This window comes from Cupressus sempervirens, chromosome 11 (assembly GCF_028749045.1).
Source record: "Cupressus sempervirens isolate cs-2001-9-10 chromosome 11, ASM2874904v1, whole genome shotgun sequence".
Classification (NCBI taxonomy): Eukaryota; Viridiplantae; Streptophyta; class Pinopsida; order Cupressales; family Cupressaceae; genus Cupressus; species Cupressus sempervirens.
In genome coordinates this window covers 843706872-843722787 of record NC_143128.1, presented here as the reverse complement: position 1 = coordinate 843722787, position 15916 = coordinate 843706872, and the positions used below count along the sequence as shown (strand labels likewise).

At 36.5% G+C, this 15916-nt stretch overlaps 1 protein-coding gene across 2 annotated transcripts in view; it reads left to right on the top strand.

Moving 5' to 3' along the window:
* The window catches only part of LOC149532186 (cinnamyl-alcohol dehydrogenase), a 175386-nt gene extending 161168 nt beyond the window's left edge, over positions 1-14218 (top strand). For both annotated transcript variants that reach the window (XM_089810219.1, XM_089810220.1), the window contains exons 5-7: positions 12653-12938; positions 13050-13200; positions 13861-14218. In XM_089810219.1, the coding sequence (XP_089666345.1) occupies positions 12653-12938; positions 13050-13200; positions 13861-14063 (640 nt within the window). In that variant the 3' untranslated portion in view covers positions 14064-14218. The remainder of the gene's footprint in view (positions 1-12652; positions 12939-13049; positions 13201-13860) is intronic.
* The last annotated feature ends 1698 nt before the right edge of the window (positions 14219-15916 follow it).

The following is a 15916-nucleotide window of genomic DNA, read 5'->3' as shown; positions in this document are numbered from 1 at the left end:
ACCAATTTGGAAGAAAAGTGAATAAAAGAAGCAATTGGATTCAAAGCTTTGATTGGAAGCAATTGTGATAGAGCAAATTAGAAGCTTTGATTGTAACTTGTGCCTATTGTCTTTGATTCAGGTTATTAGTGTGCTCAATAATAGAGCTTAGTGAGTTAAGAAGCAATTTGAGCCAAAGCTTTGACTGGGAGCAGTTTTGGTAATACATAGACTAGAAGCTTTAATTGTAGCTTGTGTTACCATCTCAAATTCACGAAAAATAGTTAGAATTTCCCTACTTCTAGAAGTCTTTGTTCCTGGGTGGTAGAGGTTTTTCTTATAAATTAGACAAACAGGACTTACAGCCAAACCGGTACGCTTTCAATCACCCTTTGAGTTGGTGTTGGTTTATCAATATCACCGTTTCCAACTACTAGATAGAATTGTAATTAGAGATTTCATCTTGCCCATTACTCGCTCCGTGGGTAAGTGTATTTTTTCCTGAAAGTTAAGAGGAAAGAATATTGGTAACACCCCTTACGAATCTCTCAACTTCTTGGTTACCTTGAGTTGATCTAAGGAACGGTGAGAAGGGGGAGCCTACCCTATAAGGTAGGAGAGACTTTGTGTCATACGCTGTGGTTGGTCATCCTATTTTGCAATTGGATTTTCACAAAACTGTTAGTTGCAAAATATCCACCCAACAATATGTATGTATGTATATGTATATATATAATATGATTTATTAGTCATACTGTGATTTATTGAGAGCATCAATTGGACCGATACTATAACTCTTAACACTCCCTCTTAGCAAGGGAGAATATAATCAATTTCACAATCTCAATCACTCATATTCGAGTTAGCATCAAAAAATGCTTATTCACAATTATATCCTTTTAAGAATATAGACTTTTGGATTTTCGGCACATCTCGGGACAAAACATAGTCGATCAGATAGTCACTCTTGATCTCAGATAACAAGAATCATGATATTCGGCTCAATCTGGGGCTAAAGTAGTCTATCACGCTTTACTTATTGTCATGATTTATAGCACAATCCAGGATAACAAGTTAATGTAGTCTATCATGACAATGGATCAAGACCTTAAGAAATAAACAACACAAGTGTCATCATGATTTCCAGCTCATTCTAGGACAACTTAATGAAGTCTTATGATAACAAGTCAAACTATTGTTAAGGTCGTCACCTTACAATAGAGACTTTACATCCAAATGAAAGATCGTCACCTTTCATAAAATAATACACATGTGCACAATAGTAACTCTTAACAACAATACACACACACACACACATATTAAACAACACTAAGACTTAATCTTAGAAGTTACGTTTACATCTTAGTCATACCAAGTTTGCCTTTGAAATATTTCACTTTTAGTTTTGCAAGAGGTTTGATAAATATGTCGATAGTCTACTCTTCAGTGCTGATATATACCAACTTGATCACATTTCTATCCCCCATATCTCTAATGTAGTGATAGGGAATTTGAATGTGCTTGGACATCTTATGGAAGACTAGATTTAGAGAGATTTTAATGCAGCTTTGATTATCACAATGTATAATTGTGGGATTCAGAGGTTTCCCAAATAGTCCAACTAATAACATCTATAACCACAACTTCTTGAGCTCCCATAGATGCCACTATGTATTCAACTTCAGTAGAACTCTGAGCAACTGCAGATTGCTTCCTTCTAAATCAAGATACCATAGCAAACCCAAGAGTAAAACAACATCCTGTAGTGCTTTTCCGATCAGTAGAGCTGCTGGTCTAGTTAGAATCTAAATACCCTTGAAGCTATAACTTAACATTGTCATATTTTCCAACTCTCACGAAAGGTCAAGATTCCCAACTTAATACTTAAATGACTGGTTTCGATTTGTTCATGACAAAATCTTCTCATCAAGCACCTATGAATTCAGCCGTGCAAACTAACGCATGCACGGTCACGCCGAAAATACAATCAAGATCAATGTCTATTGTAGCCGCTATTCCTATTTTTACAGATGAGAGTTTTAGTTTGCCTACATGGTTAGGTAAAATCACTATGAAAAGAAGAAAGGTTGTGGTAATTCCAGACAATCTTCCTATCAAGAAAAATAAGTCTAAATCTTTGAAAGAGATGATTGTTTCAAGGATTGTGGTGGATTCTGAAAAGACTAAGTATGCAGAAATCGCTGAACCTTTGGTAGACAAACCAGTTGAAGAACTTAACCATTCAAATTACAAGTTCACTAAAATTGAACTTGGTAAACAATCGCAGCTGAGTTGTCTGCAGGATACTCAAGATGCAGTTGCCAATGTGTCAAAAAGCAACCATGCACTGTGGGAGAACAAGAATCAGCTTAAGCAAAAATTTGCTCGTCTCAATGAGGTCATTAACTAACAATCTTCACAACATGTAGTCGCCACATCTCAGACACCTTGAGAAAAATAGATAATTGAAGCAACAAAGACTTGGTTTGGAGAGGTTGTCTCTAAAGGAGTTCAAGCCATCAAAGATGCGGTTAAAGTTCTTGAATGTACCCGAGGCGTTGAAGAGATGTTACATGACCTAATTGCTTCTTTGAATCAAGGAGCTGATACTTTGAAAGAAATCCTAGGTGATTCAAATCAAATGGCTAATGCTGATCTAGACGACATGATTGCATGTGAAGTCGTTCCATCTTCATAAATGTTCTATAGATGTCAAGGACTTATGGGCCACAAAAAATAGACACTAGGAAAACTTTTGATAAAACTATTGGCAGCCTTAGAAGACTGTCAATCAATTGAAATGGAGATCATGTGTAATTTGGACCAAATGAGATGCAATGTCCTTACTGAACATGACAACCTAGTCACAGAGGAGGAGATGACTTCAAAATATACAGTCAAGAGTAAATGCTGATCTTAATTTTGAAGAATTTGGATCACACACGATGAACAGATTTGCTGCATACAAATTAGTAGCAAAGCGTGTATAGTGTAATAACCCTGATTTGGTTATAACTTAAACAACAATTCCTTAGTTACACATGTTTGACATTTTATTAAACATTTGGCAAACAACCTCTAATATCACTGAGATTATAACATTCCGTGTATTTTGAGTTTATTGCTTTTTCTTTTGAAACATTTATGTCAATTTTTTCCAACAGTTTGAAATACTGAAATCAGTAGAGGAATAGTAGCAATTCAAGCAACTAAATTCTCAATAAATCCTAATGTTGCAACTTAATTTATTCATCACTATCACTCTTGCAAATCTCAATCTCAATTGTAATACATCTTCTGAATATTCTAATTTATTTTAATAAGCACAATTAAATGCAAGAACCTATAGCAGCTTCAATGGCTCACGTCAAACTCCACACAGCCAAATCTGTACCATGGACTGGACTCATGTCCCATTTGTGTGAAGCAATTAGCAGCAATGTAGACACCCAGATCATAGGTAATTCAAAGCCGACTAGCATAGATTATTTCCACCAAATAGCAGAGTATTTAAGGGAAGTTGCAGACCCTAATCGCTGGTGTAATTTGTTCCCAAGAAAGACGCTATAAACACCAACAGCAGACGCTTCAGATAGCTGTATGCAGAGTGAAAGTATCCACCAAATTTCAGAGAGAAGTCAGACCAAACAGCAGGCCTCAACCAGTCTTCCAAGCATAGTGAAACAGAAATGAAAGACTCCAAAATGATTCTCAAAATGCAAAACCAGCCCCACAAAACTTTAGCAGTGGAAAGAAACCTCAGATTAATCCCTAGTCATAGTAAGCACGGTAGGGAAAGCACTTGCAATCATTCCTAGATATGCAATCCACAATACAACAGCTGTAGATTAAATACTGACCCTCAGATCAAACCACTATACCTCAGCAGCGGAATGAACAATCAGCTACAAACCCTTATACTGCAGCAAGGGCACAAAAAATCAGAACTCAGAAAAGCCACAAAGGCAACAAAAGCAAATAGATATTCAAGCGCGCTTTTCCCAATGAAATGAGCTTGTATTTATAACCTTCAGATTCCCTTTTGTTGCCAAAATGTATGTTCACTCAAGAAGCTTCACCACACAACATTAGTTAGAAGCTTCCTTTAGATTCTCTCATTTCACTTGGCTTAACTAATTAATAAATGACACTTTCCAATGATAACTCAACTCTCAACTTAAGAGAAATTATAACTTTATAATAAGCCATTTAATAATTAATAATAATTTGGCCACTAAAAATATAATAACTCCCAAAATACTCATCATTTAAATATGTCGTCTAAAATAGGAGTCATACTTATGATTTCTCCATGTGACCAAATGCCCTTCTAAAAATAGAAAGGGTCCATCTCAATCAACACCAACTTACCACAAATAGTAAGTACACAAAACTAAAGCCAAACAAAGTCCAATCTAAGAGAAACAAAGACCAACCTGTAGCTTACTGAGATGTGGAGAAGATAAGACCCTCCCAAGCCAAGCCACTGCCACAAAAGACCCTCTATCCACAATAATTAGCCTATGAGGATTACAATAACAGGCTAATCCCTAAAACTTTAATGCTGGGAAAAATGGTGACATTGCATATAGGATTCTCTTTTACCAAATTAAAAGGTTGTGAAATCAGCATCTACCGCTGTAGTCAGAATTGAAGCTATATCAAAGACAATGGAAGTCTTAGATCTTCCTACAGTACGTGATTGCATTGCCAAGTACAAGGCTCTTTAGAACAATGGCTAGGATTGTTTCAACTTTCTTTAGTTTTCTTCCTTATTAGTTTTCATGTTTGTAGATTGGAGAGAATGAATTACATGAAATTATGTAATTGCATGTAATTTGATTGCATATTCTTATGACATGTAATCCAATAATTTCTCTCCTCTAGTTTGACTAGGTCAAAGTTGGTTGAGTTGCTCCCACTTTTTTCTCCATTTTTCTCTCAATTCCTTTGCCTATATAAAGGAGTGCCTCCCCACTGTAAAAATCATCATTTATTTGTATGCAAGAAAGCTCTAAAGAAATTGTGCAAGCATAACTTTGTGTAGTACTATTTTGGATGAAAATTAATTTGTGTTCGTCTTCTTTGATTCATGCCACTGTTATTTGGTTTAAATAATTGAGCATAAAGAGTTAATAAATAGTCGGATTCAAAGCTTTGACTGGAAGCAATTGTAGTAGTACATAGACTAGGAGCTGATTGTAGCTTGTATTACCTTCTGAATTCACAAAAATAGTTAGAATTCTTTACATTTGGATGTCTTTGAGCCCTAATAGTAAAGGTTATTTGTAATATCCTCTCTAATAATAGAATTTAGCAACTAATATTTTTATAATCAATCGATGATGTATATCTTACAATTTAACATCAAATGAATAATTACAAAATTCAATGTGAGGATGATATAAAAATTGATAAATGGTCATGGGCCCATTCAATCACCAATCACGTACACATTAAATGGTCAAACAAAGTGACTGATTGGTTAGGCACTTGTACTATAAGTATCAACCGCAAGGGAGAATCAAAGGATGAATCCGAACAATATAGATATGAACCAGGAATCAATAAATAAGATCATATGTAGGTCATATGCAGAGAGCAAATAAAAATAACAAAGGTGGAACTAACATAGCGGGAAATTTTAAGGGAGAGAAGTCCCGTAGCATTCACAACATTTAGAGCCATTTATTACTTAATACAAATTCATCCTCAAATGTAAGGAGAGGAGCTTACATGGAATTTCATAGGGAAAGCAAAAGATTCTTAAGATCCCGAAATTATAGGAGGGGATAATAAGAGGTATATGCCATCATTTTAATAATAGATTTTCTTATAAGAAAATATATTCTTATTGTTATTATTATTTGGTAAAGAGATTTATTTTATAGTTTTTACTTCACATTACTGATTAGATTATATATATTGTTAAATCTGAAAATAAATGTCAATTTAAAATAATATTTAATAAGTGATATCATGTTTCTGAAAGAATTAGTTGACAATTCTTTACAACTCTAAGTAAGTGATCAAATTTTCAGAGTTCACAATCATCTCTATATGAATGGATGTGTGCTAGTATAAGGACATTGCTTGTCTCTATATAAATGGCTTCTTGCCAGTGTAGAGTTGGGAGTCGCCTTTATATAAATAGCTAAGATAGGATTGATAAAATTTTATAGTGCCAGTACGTGATTTTTTTTCCCTTGTATGAATTGCTTTTAGTATTGCCAGTGCGAGAGGTCACTCAATCCACATATAAATGGCTAGATGAGTAGTAAATGGAATCTCATAGTGCAAGTGCAGGAAGTGGACTCTCATGGAATCCCTAATTCTAACAATTGGAGCTGAACTTTGATTGAGTGCAATTGTGATTAGTGCAAATTGGAAGCCTTGACTAGAATTTGTATTTGTCTTCTTTGATTCATGCTATTGTTGTTTGGTTTAAATAATTGAGCATAAAGAGTTAAGAAACAGTCAGATTCAAAGCTTTGACTGGAAGCGACTGTGGTAGTACATAGACTAGGAGCTTTGATTGTAGCTTGTATTACCTTCTTAATTCACAAAAATAGGTAGAAGTCTTTACATTTGGACGTCTTTGAGCCTTAATAGTAAAGGTTATTCTTATAAAATAGATTAAAACTGGACTTAGAGCCAAACTAGTACACTTTCAGCTAGCCTTTGAATTAGTGTTGTTTTATCGGTATCATTGTTTTCAGCTTTAGATAGAAGTGTAGTTAGAGATTTCATCTTGCCCATTACTCGCTCTGCGGGTAAGTGGTTTCTTTCTAACAAGTTGAGAGGAAAGAATATTGGTAATACCCCTTTTAAAATCTCTTAACTTCTTGCTTACCTTGAGTTGATCCAAGGAATAGTTAGAAGGGGCAGCCTTCCCTTTTAGGTAGGAGAGACTTCGTCTCATATGCTGTGGTTAGTCATCCTATTTTGCAACTTGAGTGTGTATCTAAGTTGGAGGTTTAGCATTAGACCAGTAATGTTAGCATCTAGTATTCTCTTGCCTATGAGAGAAGTATCCCAAGAGGTCGATCCTATAGCTCCACAGGACGAGAGTCAGCCCACTGGTATAGTTGAGCTACCATCTCCACCTCCGACGGATAGCACTATTGAGAGGATGTTAGAGGTAGTTGAGATAGTGATGGGCACACAGGAGCAGCCCACATCAGGCCCATCCACAACCTTGGGGGAGGATATAGAGGCATACTTGATTGACATGGTGACTTGAGGTTGCCAAGTGGTGATTTTTGTGCAAGCACACACACTAGAGACAGTGGTGTACAAGTTGGAGCAGGTTCTATCCTTCATGCGAGTCGGTTTCCCAACTGCCTTTACAATATGCTTCGAGGCATGAGGGTGGCCTAACTCAGAGACTCCGGCGATGAGGTAGGAGTGGACAGCTAGAGAGCCTATAGTAGAGAGCTGAGTGGAGAACCTGATGTGTGAGATAGTATAGGTGTATTGAGATGCATACTATGCTCTACGGAAGAGTCAAGTAGATTAGGTAGTAGCAGAGAGGGCTCGGGAGGAGACAGCTACTAGATTAGTGGCAGCAGAAGCCAGTTTGGCTATGCAATAGTCAACTTGGGAGTCAGAATGGGCAACATTCATTGCTGAGTTGGAGGTAGTTAATTAGAAAAGGTAATTAAAAAGCAACATTCTTATCTCGGTTGGAGGAAGCAAAGCAAGCCAACAATCAACTACGGATGCAAAAGAGGTGGAGCTCAAGAATATAGTAGAGATGATGAAGAGAGCTTTAGAGATTCAGATACAAGCTAAGGTAGAACTGAACACTCGGATCCAATAGGTGCACAAGTTACGAGCACAGTTGAAGGCTAGTACACCTGCACCACCAAGGATGCACCCTTCTTCTTAGTCTTGTTTTGATGTACTTAGTTGTCTCTATTTTTTCATCTAGAGATGACTTTTCTTTTGGGAGGGACGATGTTATCAACAAAGTCTACATACAAGCCGACAGGATTAGTTAGTATCCGAAAGGTTGCCTGACGGTTGAGTCACCCCTTCGGGGTATATATGTATATCGTCCGATTGAACTATGGATCATCATTGTACCTGTGATTGTATACTTTGCTTATATGAATAAAGTACTATCTTGTTTTGTGTCATTTTCTAGTCTTTTAATGCAATAACTATCTACACTGTACGGTAAACATCAGTCTCTTCTCATTGTTGCATGTGTCAGCGGCCTTTGGTTAACCAGTTCATCGAGTGGATGAAGGTTAACTGTTGCAACATGTCTGCTCTAGACATTGACATCATGGATTTTGGTTTTTTTCCTGCTTTGTTTTGTCTCTATTGAAGATTGCATTTTTTGTGAAGCAGAATGGCCCTTGTTTCTTTGGGAAGTCGGGATTTTTTATCACCTCTTGGCAACATTTCTTTGATCCTGCTACTACTGTTATATCTTTTGCTCCCATTTTTATTAAATTATATAACCAATCCTTGCTCATGCAGGATCCCAGGCTCATCAAAGACATGATCAAACAGATTGGTTCCTTTGTCAACTTGGGTTCAGATTCAATGACTCCAGTTTGCTGATACACTAGTTTTTGTGCCATCTTCAACATTGCTCAGCCAGTCCATCATTCTATTCTGATCGGTTCCTCTCATGGGAATTGGTCCCAATTTTTAAATTATAGATGCCTTTCTTTTGGATGTTTTCCCTACAACATGCTTGGCCATAAAGTGGCTGGGTGCTCTTCCTCCAAGTCCAATTCTCCAAGAAGGTTCAGTTTCAAAAAGTGGGTCAAGAAGAGAGCTGATCCCAATCCTGACTTTATTTGGTGTACTTATGGGGTTTCCAACCTTGCTAGTATGGTTTTTGATAGCGTTGCCTCTGCTGTGGAGCCATCTCCCTGTCACCACATTCATGTCACTGATGAGCCCCCTCCCACCATGCCTGAAGTTCCTTTTGATTGTAATCAGTTTGATGAAGCTATTGGTGATGGGCTTGATTTTGAGGGATCTTATACCTTTATGGAAGATTTGGACAATGAATTTGCTGACTATTGCCCCTAAGAAACAATGCATCATCTCTCAAACAGCTAGTGCTATCTCTAAACCAAACAACCTTATCAAAAAAGGAAGGGTCACAAATCTGATGCAGAGAAGCTATGTATTGAGGGCCATGATGCAGTTGACAATGCTATTCAATGCACCATGGATGCCCTCCTCAGTAGGAGCAGAAGGAATGGGATAGGATGAAAGGCTAGCTGAGGGGGTTCTGATTGGTGACTGTTTTTTTCAGTTTCCACATTGGCATTGATTTGCATAATTTCTGTTATTATGTTTGGAGTAAGCTATAGTTTTTGAGCTTTTTCTAGGTTTCTTCATCCGGTTCAGTCTCTTGATGCTCCCTATTTGTGTGTCTTCTTTCAAACGGCTAGTGCCATCTCAAAACCAAACAACCTTATCAAAAAAAGGAAGGGTCACAAATCTGAAGCAGAGAAGCTATGTATTGAGGGATATGATGTGGTTGGCAATGCTACTCAATAGACCATGGATGCTCTCACTAGGAGTAGGAGGAAGGGGTTAGGATGAAAGGCTGTCTGAGTAGGTTCTGTTTGGTGACTGTTTTTTCAGTATCAAAAAAAGGTAGGGTCACAAATCTGAAGCAGAGCAGCTATGTATATGTATTGAGGGCCATGATGCAGTTGGCAACGTAACCCAATGGGCCGTGGGTGCCCTCCTCACTAGGAGTAGGATGAAAGGCTAGCTGAGGAAGTTCTGATTGGTGACTGTTTTTTCAGTTTCCACATTGGAGTTGATTCACATCATTTTGGTTTCTATTACTGAGCGATCTATAGTTTTTGAGCTCTTTCTAGGTTTCTTCACCCAGTTCAGTCTCTTGGTGCTTCCTATTGGTGGATCTTATTTTTATTTGTTAGAATATGGAAGTGGTCCCTATCCCGCAATTTGCCGATTAAAAAGGAAAGTAATATTTGCATAAGTATTTGTAAGAAGTATTCTAGTGGTACCAAAGTCATTGTTTAATCAGTATCTGCATAAGGCTTTAAGTAATATTTGCATAAATAACTTGCAAGGGAAATATCAACTTAGTAAAAGAAAGTGCAACAGAATCAGAAATTTGCTCATTTGTTATTCTATAGGAGCTATGTTGTCCACAAAATATTGCTTCAAGTTAGTGGCTTGTCCACTATAATTCCTGGACACAAAACACATGTAGTAATGGAGAGTTAAGACCATAGGTTGGATCCATCGCATGTAATTTTTGGAAAATGTGGGGTATTTTTTTGTCATCGTGAATTAAAGCAAGAACTACATGTCCAATAATAGATTTGATATTTCTGGAGGCAATTTGAATGAAATTTAGAATACTTTTGGTAATAAACTGGAACTGTTTTTAGTAATATCTGAAGACCACAATTTTTACATGAATCATTTTAAACTTCATGCACATCTAATGTTTAAAGTATTTAAACACCTTTGAGAAATTGATTTGAGTTTGAAGTCTCTAGTAGGGTTGAGGACAACATCCCTCATGAGGGTCTTGGGGCAGTTCCCCAAATAGTGTAAGGATAGCACCCTCGGCATGTTCCTTGTGGTATAGGCTGGGTTGAGGATCACAGCTCTGGCCATCAAGCCAAATTAAGGCCTTTTACACCACATGGGCATTCATGGTGCATGCAATTTTTATTATCACCATTGTTTCTGCACTTCTTCTTCCACTTACTTCTACCCTTCCTTATGTAGCCTTGCTCAATGCTTCCAAGCTTTGATAGTGATTTGGCATGTGGTGTATTTTAGGCTTTTTTTGGACTAATGTGTGGGTGGGACACATCAAATTTTAAGGTTAGGATTGGGGGTGTGAATATCAAGAGAAAAGTGTCTTTTTTTCCAAATTGCTTTGTGGAGTTGTTTGATGCAGGGGACAGCTAATAGTCTTGGAGACAGCATGAAAGATGCTTGGTAGTTTCCCCTAAGTCTCAGGGGCATCTAGAAGCACCTCCAAAGTGACCGATAGGAGTAGATGTATGAGAAACATCACATCTTTGAGGGAGGCATCCCGGAGATATTTCCTTATGGTGGTGGAAGGTTTCACAGCAGTCCTCACGTCTTGGTTAGTTATTCATTTATTCAAATCTTTGATGGAGGCATTCCAGAGGCATCCCCATAAATTATCTCACGAAAGTATTTATTTATTGATAAGTTAGTGCCATTTAACATTTTGTTAAACATGCAAGGACAAATTTGCACCAAGGCTAAATTTTTTAATTTGTAAGGTTGAAAGGTAAACAATACAGCCATTTCCTGTCAAGATCTTACAAACTAAAATTTATAATAGGTCTTTGACTGTACTATAAGAATAGTATGTCAAAACTACTTAATAATAAATATCAAGACTTTACCTTTTATAATCTAAGGATTGTAGCAATGCTGCTGAAGTGGAGAAAAAGCAGTATCCAAATTATGTAGAGATTCTATTAACATTGCTTTGAAAATGTGTAGGAAACAAACGACATGTTATTTATGCATTTATGAATAAAAAGATTGTAATGTTTTTAACATTTTAGATATAATAATCTGAACATTAAAATGTGAGGAAAACTGATACGAGTGCATGGTCGAAAAATAAATCTTTTTACTTAGGGCATTACAATCAAAACATGATTGCTTTCACAAACAAGGAGAGTAAGTCCTATTTTATTTGATAAAAGATAGTAGTAAATGTCACGATTATCCAGCTATATATTGATAATTATCATTCACCTAGTAGGAACCCAGTTAATATATCTTCTTGACCCAGGGTCTTTTTAACTGTTATTTTCTTTGTTAGCAGTATCCAGATATGTAATATTCATATTATGTCTGATTGAATTCTAAAATCTTTAATTCCTAGTCTTGTTTCTTTCATTTTTCTTATTTCTAATTTTGGGCAAGACTCCCTCCACTCACAGGAAGCAAGTGAACTGGAATTTTCTGGAAAACAATTTTTTTTCCTATTTTGGGAATTGCCAGGTTATATTAGCATTTCACCTGTGTTTCATTCATTTGTGTAAACCAGTGACGGATTTGTGCCAAAACAGGAGGAAGCACCTTGGGTACTGCTGAGATAGGACTCTACGAAGAACTTTACTATTATTTAAGGGACCATACAATTTGCGATGTTCTTGTAGCTCACTGCTGCTGAGGAACTTAGGCTAAATTAAAAGTATGTGAAACATTTCATGCTTGCCAGGGTTGCTGGTCCATATAACAAACTCAAAAACATTAATATTATCATTGAGCTCTGCATCTGTCTAAATTTATATATAACGTTTCAGATTTCTCAGGTGTGACCTATACATTTTATTTTCTAAAGCTCCATTATTTTTATTCACTGTTCATTTAATTGATTTTAAATGTGAGACATGAATATAGATCTACTGTGCACTTCTGTCTGAATGCATGAATTTCACATCTTTCCTTGCGTGTGCATTCTTCCTTGAACAAATGCCATTTTGCAATGCTATAGTGTCATCTTTATGCTTTGTCATCTTCGTGGCATTCTTAAGTAATTTTGTGATAATGCTTTGCACCACGGGCATATAATGAATGATCTTACTTATCCTTTTACCTTCTGATGCTTGGTGTTTCTGTTTCAAAGGCCTATGATATTGCTGTTTGAAATTTACAGGTACTGCTTTAACATACCAGAAAACCTACCTCTGGCTTCAGCAGCTCCTCTGTTGTGTGCTGGTATTACTGTTTATAGCCCCATGATTCGCCATCACATGAACCAAGCAGGCAAGTCTCTTGGAGTGATTGGGCTTGGTGGGCTAGGCCATATGGCAGTTAAATTTGGAAAGGCTTTTGGGTTAAATGTTACAATTTTGAGTACATCTGTATCGAAGAAGGATGAAGCATTGAAGATTCTTGGAGCAGATAAATTTATTGTGTCATCTGACAAAGAGCAGATGGAGGTCAAGTCTCCAAATTTCCAAATACATTTCAGATTGTAGAGGAAGTTTCTATAGCAAATGACTCAGAATTCGATTAAGAGTGTTTATTTTTGTTTGATGTGTTTGTCACAGGCTTCATCCAAGTCTCTAGATTTCATCATTGACACCGCTTCAGGAGACCACCCTATTGATCTTTACATGCCACTTTTGAAAACGGAAGGAGTGTTTGCCATTGTTGGTTTCCCTTCCGAAATCAAAGTTCAGCCTGCCAATCTTATATTGGGTAAGTTGATATAAATAAATTTCAACTACTATTACTAAAGACACATTAAGTTCTCTAAACAGTAATTTTATTTACTATTTAAAAATTCTGTACTATTTGTTTGTTCAAGGAGAGACGTGATATTTTCACCATCCAGAAGCAATATGTTGCAATTTGTACAGAGATCTAATTTTCTTTCTTTCACATAGAATGAGCACCCTTACGATGAATGATACGATATTGGTTTTGAAAGTGTCATTTCTTTCTATTCTTTTTTAATTGTGGAATCGTTGTAATGTGTGCTAATGTGCCAGAAACCCTAGGAGCAAGTTGCTGGGTAACTCTGTCTTTGCCATATTTTCAATACCATTTCTGGAATTAAACTTGTGACACTGAGGAAATTAGGTGCTGCAATGTTGGTCATATTAATAAATCTTTATACATAGATGTGTTTGCCTATATGTTAGATGCTTGTTTTGCAATGAACATTACTCCCTATGTGCTTTGCATCAAATATCGAAAATGTGAGATGGGATATGTAAAATGTAATATTGAATAATTGCAGATAATGCTTGACTAGGCTATTATAGTCTCGGCAGAAAAACTAGAAATCATGCTTGGGCAATCCCGAACTGGCATACATGTACATCACTGATATTTGGCTTCTCCATGGTCATGCAGGAATGAAATCAATTGTTGGTAGTTTAACTGGAGGCACCAAAGACACTCAAGAAATGATTGATTTTTGTGCCAGAGAAGGGATATATCCACAGATTGAAGTCATTCCAATCCAATATGTGAATGAGGCTTTAGAACGCATGATTAAGAAAGATGTGAAATACCGCTTTGTAATTGATATCGAGAATTCTCTACACTCAGACTAAGCATGTAGGAATTAATAATGATTTAACGTGAGAATGGAGAGACTGGTGGATAAGTCTTAATGCCACATGGTGTAGAAAGGTGATACATACCAAACACTTTTCATGTCTAGACAATGAATGATTCACATAAACTAGAATTTGAATTTTCTGTTAAAGATTTTTTTAATATTTCTCAGGTAATCAACTTAAATTGATCTCTCAGGTGTTTTCCACTACAAGGAAAAAATTGTTTTTTAGAGCTGCATTGTTTCATCACATATATTTATTATTTTTCCTTCTGTAGTCCCATATCGATGACATCCATTTTTACATGGAATTTCTAAACTTATTAGTGATGACTGATGCCCTTCATCCCTGTATTGCTTAACACAGGCATGACTAAAGTCAGTAGGTATGATACTGATGATATACAGAACTTGAACCTTCTTCAGACACTGAAGAGTAACCTTAAGTACTCCCTGTACATTGTGCTATCCTTTCAATTTCTTCTCGGCACCAATCAGCAAACTAATTTTTGTTGAACTGTGATAATTTTCCTATAAAGATTAGCTTGAGAATGCCTTCTGAGAATTACTATTCTAATGCATTTTGAGGCCTATGGCTTTTTTTAGCAACTCCTATCTTGTTACATCATAAAAACTAGTTTAATACTCTCAATTGATAGATATTTTTGGGATGAGCATAAAATACATATTAATGTCAAAACTGAAATAGTGGCAGGAACCTCAAATCTGCAATATAAGGGCAGGTATGACGAGCCAACCAGAAAAAAAGAAGCCTGTGATGTTTATCTAACCAATGAATAACTTTGTTAGTACGAAGTGGACATTCTAGGACTGCACCTCTTACCTTATCATGTCGTGAGGCAAACTATGAGGCATTTATACTTGTTCCTGCCACCTCCTTATCTTTCTGGATGAAAGCCTTCCTTACCATTTCTTTTAGAGTGTTATGAATTGATGGGTCACGGCGATGGAACAAAACATTAACAGAGAGAAAGTATGCAGTCTCTGCTGCAACCTGTGGTCTCTGTCCTTGAAACATGATTTTTCATTATGATTACAGAGGTCAACTTGTAGGCATAATAAGAAGGTTCAAAATGTTTGGGAGGTTTAAGAAGTGGAAGGATTTTCCAAAGCTTAGAATTTCAAACAGTTCAAGACCATATGACACAAATTATAACTCAGAAATAGAATTACAAAGTATGAACAATAAAATTGCATGTCCAATGTTCCTTGTATTTCTGAAATTGGATGCATCACACTAGCATACAATACTTAGAGAACATGAATCACCCTTGATTCTCCATAGAGTAGGCCATAGGGTTTTTAGTCTTGTTTCAAGAATAATGCCGAGTCCTCAATTTACAAGTTGAAAATGAACCCTAGGAAACCAATAATTGAGATCAAGATCTGTATAGTCGAAGTTAGCCTAGTGGTGGAGAACTTGTGTTCTTGAAAGAGAGGTCATAAGATCAAATCCCACAAGGGAGTAGGGTATGTACACCTCGTTTGTTGCACACTTAGGTACCTCCCACAAGGAGTACATTTGTAGTTTCATATTAGTATCACCAAATGTTGACCCCAAAACAAGTGGCTGCTGTTGTGCAAAGTATCTATCCTTTTCCTTTCCTAGTATTGAGATTGTTAAGAAACACATTGAAAGTGAATTAAAAGGAACATGGCAAAGCATAAAACTTGAAAGTGCCAAATGACATGTTTTCATTTACTTAGAGAAAGGCTTCAATCATAAAGGAAAAAAAACCCTCCCAAGATAACTTGCATTGATGAGCTATGATGTAGGAACATCTTGGGTGAAAGGGCACTCTTGCATCACCCTATTAAATGGTTTGT